The sequence below is a fragment of the Paraphaeosphaeria sporulosa genome (assembly GCF_001642045.1).
Source record: "Paraphaeosphaeria sporulosa strain AP3s5-JAC2a unplaced genomic scaffold CC84scaffold_19, whole genome shotgun sequence".
Lineage (NCBI taxonomy): Eukaryota > Fungi > Ascomycota > Dothideomycetes > Pleosporales > Didymosphaeriaceae > Paraphaeosphaeria > Paraphaeosphaeria sporulosa.
This window is the reverse complement of record NW_017253378.1, coordinates 110,377-114,812: the sequence shown is the minus strand read 5'-3', so window position 1 is coordinate 114,812 and position 4,436 is coordinate 110,377. Positions and strand designations below refer to the sequence as shown.

The following is a 4,436-nucleotide window of genomic DNA, read 5'->3' as shown; positions in this document are numbered from 1 at the left end:
TTCTTATACTCATATTGTACCATTATTTCTAGAGCAAGGCAACTCAGAACGTAATCTAGTTCTGCTTTTTCGGGATTTACAATGATCCCAAAAATGAGTGAGTGTCCGTGGCAATGAATAACTTGGACCACACCTCGGCGTCTATCATTTCAACACAAGGATTAAGAAGTGGTTAAACATAATTCACAGAGCGAAACGAACTGGTTGCGGATGCAGCATGGGGTTAAGAGACATCCGATGGTGGCTTCTTTTGAAACTTTGGGAGTTGTTCTGCCCGAGAGATGCAAGCTGCCAATTTACATCTGCACACAATCGACTGCGCATCTCGTTGTGCGAGACACTCAGTTTCAGCTTGATGTAAACTTGAGCCAAGCAAGCGAATAACTGTCCAACCAGTGTCAGAGTCTTCGGGCGCTGCTACACGTTCGCTTGCACATGCAGGTTCCTGTGGCTGCCTATAAATGCGGGTATTAAATGTGCCCAGCCGTGTTACCAAAAAAACATATGAGGCATCACACTTCATGCGATTTCAATCATTCAGAGATATACACGTTCTATCTCTCTAGCCTTCCACGAAACTTCTCTCTTCACAGATACCCACTCAACTAAAAGCCACCTTTGATCAGGATTATCAATTGCCACACCGACTGTCACCCAAAGCTACCTGAAAATCATGGACGTACTGTCACGTATCGCCAACACCGACGTATTGGTGATGCCCGACGTATCGCTGATAGATCGATCGGACAGTACACAGGTGACGCAGGGTAGGCATGATCTAAAGGAGACCCAAGAAAAACACTGTATTAGTAAAGTCAAAGATACAACAGGAATAAATGAAAAGTGTAAGCCAACCATCGGAGTCAATAATCAGACTAGGTAATAATCTTCTCCTAATTGCGGAGCTCTGTATGGCATTTATCTTTTGGACAAACAACTTTCCTGACACCATCTAGCATCTGGGTCACTCAAGATTTATCTAGCGGACAATTCAAGAACGTCTACTATAATGCATCGATATCGCAGAAAGCAGAAGATCCTCTCGGGTATGGAAAGTTGATCGTTAGCGCTCTTCGCACGCTTCAGTCGTACTACGACGGCTCAGAAACGTATGAGCACATCAGTTCAGATCGATATGGAAATAACCGCACGGTATATATATAAATATATTGGAAAGGTACGTTGACTCAGTGTTTGCTTCACCGAAGGGAAAGTTGGTTTTGCCATCACCCTCATTATTACTCAGGTGCAGCTAACATGCCTTGTAGCTAGGAGATTCCCAGTGCTGGTAAGCTGATTCGAACAGTGTGGAAGAGGATGAGATGGCAGCTGATAGCAACTTTCCGCCTGAGCCTGTCCATGACCAAATGCCACCTTACAGTCAAAACTGGTACAGGGTTTCCACCTACAATCACCTCCAACAGCAAGAGCTACTTTCGCCCAGCTTATTAAAGGCGCTGGAAAAATGCTTTACCGTGACGCGCTACAAGCGGCTCGTAATAAGGAGCTTAAGGAGCAGCTTGATGCTGTTACTAAGCAGAATCACGTAAAAGAAGCGGATCCAGCAAGGAGGTACCATGGAGTATAGTCCGACAGTAGACCAGGTGGCTGCAGGTCTATATACTGCTTCAAGATCGTCTAAGACGGCGCGTGGTGGTAGTGCCTCTAAAGGAGGTCCTTCAACTTAACGTCGCTGCCGCAATGGCGGAGGGTCCGGGCATAACGCAAGAACCTGCTAGGGGCTGAAGAGTCATCTTCGTCATTTTTTGAAGTAAATATAACCCTGGGTGGTTTGTTTTCAGATGGTATTGATAGTGATAGCGATGAATCAGAATCACAAGTTGGTGTTGCTTAGCAAAAGTGCGGCGCTCGGTGATCCAATACATTAATTAAGATGATGGTTTAGTTGGATGTTCAGCTGTGTCTAGATAGAACCGCACGGATACCTAGCGTCATACTAAACTAGGATAGACTACTATCACGATCAGTAGAATGGATTCGCGCTATGCCTTCCTAAGGTAAATCCGGGGCAGATACGCAGGACAGATTCGCACTGTTACGAACCGAAAGGCAGAAGAGTGGAAAGGGCGCTTATGAAGGTGCGAGGATGCAGTGACAGGGTTGCGACGAGACAAAGAGCCGCCAAGCCACTTAGATAGCAGTCACGTGACCTGCTCAGCTGCTCAGGAGCCCTGAGCAGCTGAGCAGACAAGTATATAGGAACTCGAGTGTGAGCTCTCACACTCGTGTTCAACCTGTTTATCAATCTATCGTTTGGATTACACTCAGGCCATATTGTTGACTCGTTACATCTCCTCCGATACTATCGTCTCGACAAAACCCCTTTACTTCCCTCAGTTGTCTTGCCCGAGAACCAACCCTAACCCTTTAGGACTAGCTACCCTTCTGGATTTAACACGCACCATACGTTTCTAGGAAGAATCGGGGGCAGAACCGTAAAGCATCATATACTAGGGCTAGTTAGCACGTAGAACTTTGTAGAAGTAATGATATTATTATGGCATACATCTTCGCCAACACGCTAAATGCCAATTAGCATTCTTATACAGGACGTTTAAGCTAGAGCATCCATTAGCGCCCTTAGACTCCTTCGAAAGTGAGAGCCCTACGCTAAATTAGGTAACTACCTCTACTTCTACTACTGAAAGCTGAGATGTATACAGCATAGAACAATTCATGACACTTTTACGCTTAAGAACTGGCCAGCCATCCCGCGGTAGCAGTAGCGCCGACGAAGGACGTCTTTGAAGTCCTTATGGTCAGCTTATACTCCTCGATCTTAGCAATTGCGGCAACCACGAGTTCCTCTACCGTCTCAGCATCTAGGTTCTGTCTCCAAAGACGAATAACCCCATTCACTTGGTTCTGATCTATGTCCACCGCCATCACAAGGCTCGTCTCATCACGTAGCTCCCATGATGCATGGCCACACACCTCCATCCCGGTGCCTTTCCAATGAAGACAACCAAGCCCGCCGCTGGCATCAAATCGTTGCTTGCTTGTGCTGATGTCGATTTGGTGGTGGCGTTGCGGGAACTCGATCTCAATGAAAGCTCGGGGGAGGGAATGGAAGCTGATGATGGCCACTTTTTTGCCTTCGTTCGCAGGAGACGTGATGTGGCACTTACTCCCCCAAGCGCCGAGTATGGCTTGTCGATTGACTTCGTAACGCGGTCTTGTGTCGCCCTGCACGCCCAAGATACGACGATGGCCGCCTATGGCAGTATAGTGTATCTCTAGCGTAGGCTGCTCCGAGTTGCGTCGCGGATCTGGGGTAGCGTCCTCGCGCGTGATAAAGTTTTCAAGCCAGGCGGGGGCCATATTGTGCTTGCGAGAGTTTGGAACCAGTAGTAAGACTTTTGAGCTATGGACGAGAAGAGAGTGGACGGAAAGATGGTCTAGCTTGCTCTTTATACATAATCCGGCCTTATCGGCCCGTTTTCGGGTTTTCTCTAAGCTGACCGCATTGAGAATCAGCCGTTGCGGCTGAGTTGTTTCACAAGACAGTGGTTGCCTAATTTGGTATAGATAGAGCCGGTTTTACTCTCAGTGCACATTTCTCCCTAAAGCCTAGTATGTGAAACCCCGTAGTGTCGGCCCCTGATATTTCCCAGTCAGGCGGTGGCACGTCCCGCCCCAAAATCGCGTGCATGCAACGCGAAGCGGCGCTGATTCTCTCTTATTGTAGTCTAGTGTGGTGCCATCCCCTGATTCACGTACTTTAGGTATAGCGTAGATCCCCGAAACCATTATATACCCCTAATAGTAGGATGCATAGTAAAGTCACCTTGGCTAACAAGCAAATTCTTGCTAGAAGGGTTCGGGTCTTCGTGACATTTTAGAAGGATATTTCCATTGGTGTTCGTCGCTACTGTTTGATGAGGATGCCATAAGCGCGTATATCCTAGCTTCTTCTAAATATTCTAGAAGCTTGTTCGCGTGAGCGAGAATGTCACGAGAGCAACGAGTAGAGACGTCTGCGGCCTAGTAGTAGGCTGCAGATGGATATTACTGCGTTCGGTATCTGCGTGTATGTACAAGACGTTGGATAAGGAGAGAAGGTCCTCTTCCGCTTAGCCAACGTGGATCTATCATCTCGCTTCGTCGCGTGCCCTTACCAAGGGTAGCTAGCGCCATGGTTCGACCTCAGTTAGTAGACGGGTCACCAGTATGCTGTTCTATTGGCTGGTCGTCAGCGCGCGATATCTCTGATATATACTACTGCCAGCAGTATATCCATGCTTGTCAGGTAGCCTGGGGTTACCGTGACACTTGTTCGCGTGAGCGAGAACACTAACTCCATGTCACGGTAACCTTAGAGGCTACCTGACAAGCATGGATATACTGCTGGCAGTAGTATATCTTAGAGATATCGCGCGCTGGCAGCCAGTCAACAGATTATTAGATGGGTGGCC

General features: G+C 47.6%; 1 protein-coding gene across 1 annotated transcript; it reads right to left on the bottom strand.

The window, feature by feature from the left end:
• Positions 1–2,523: 2,523 nt before the first annotated feature.
• On the bottom strand, positions 2,524–3,394 carry CC84DRAFT_1158649 (uncharacterized protein). Its single transcript, XM_018177058.1, has one exon. It carries the CDS (start codon positions 3,340–3,342, stop codon positions 2,713–2,715), a length of 630 nt encoding a protein of 209 aa, XP_018028954.1. The 5' UTR covers positions 3,343–3,394; the 3' UTR covers positions 2,524–2,712.
• Between the last annotated feature and the right edge of the window lie 1,042 nt (positions 3,395–4,436).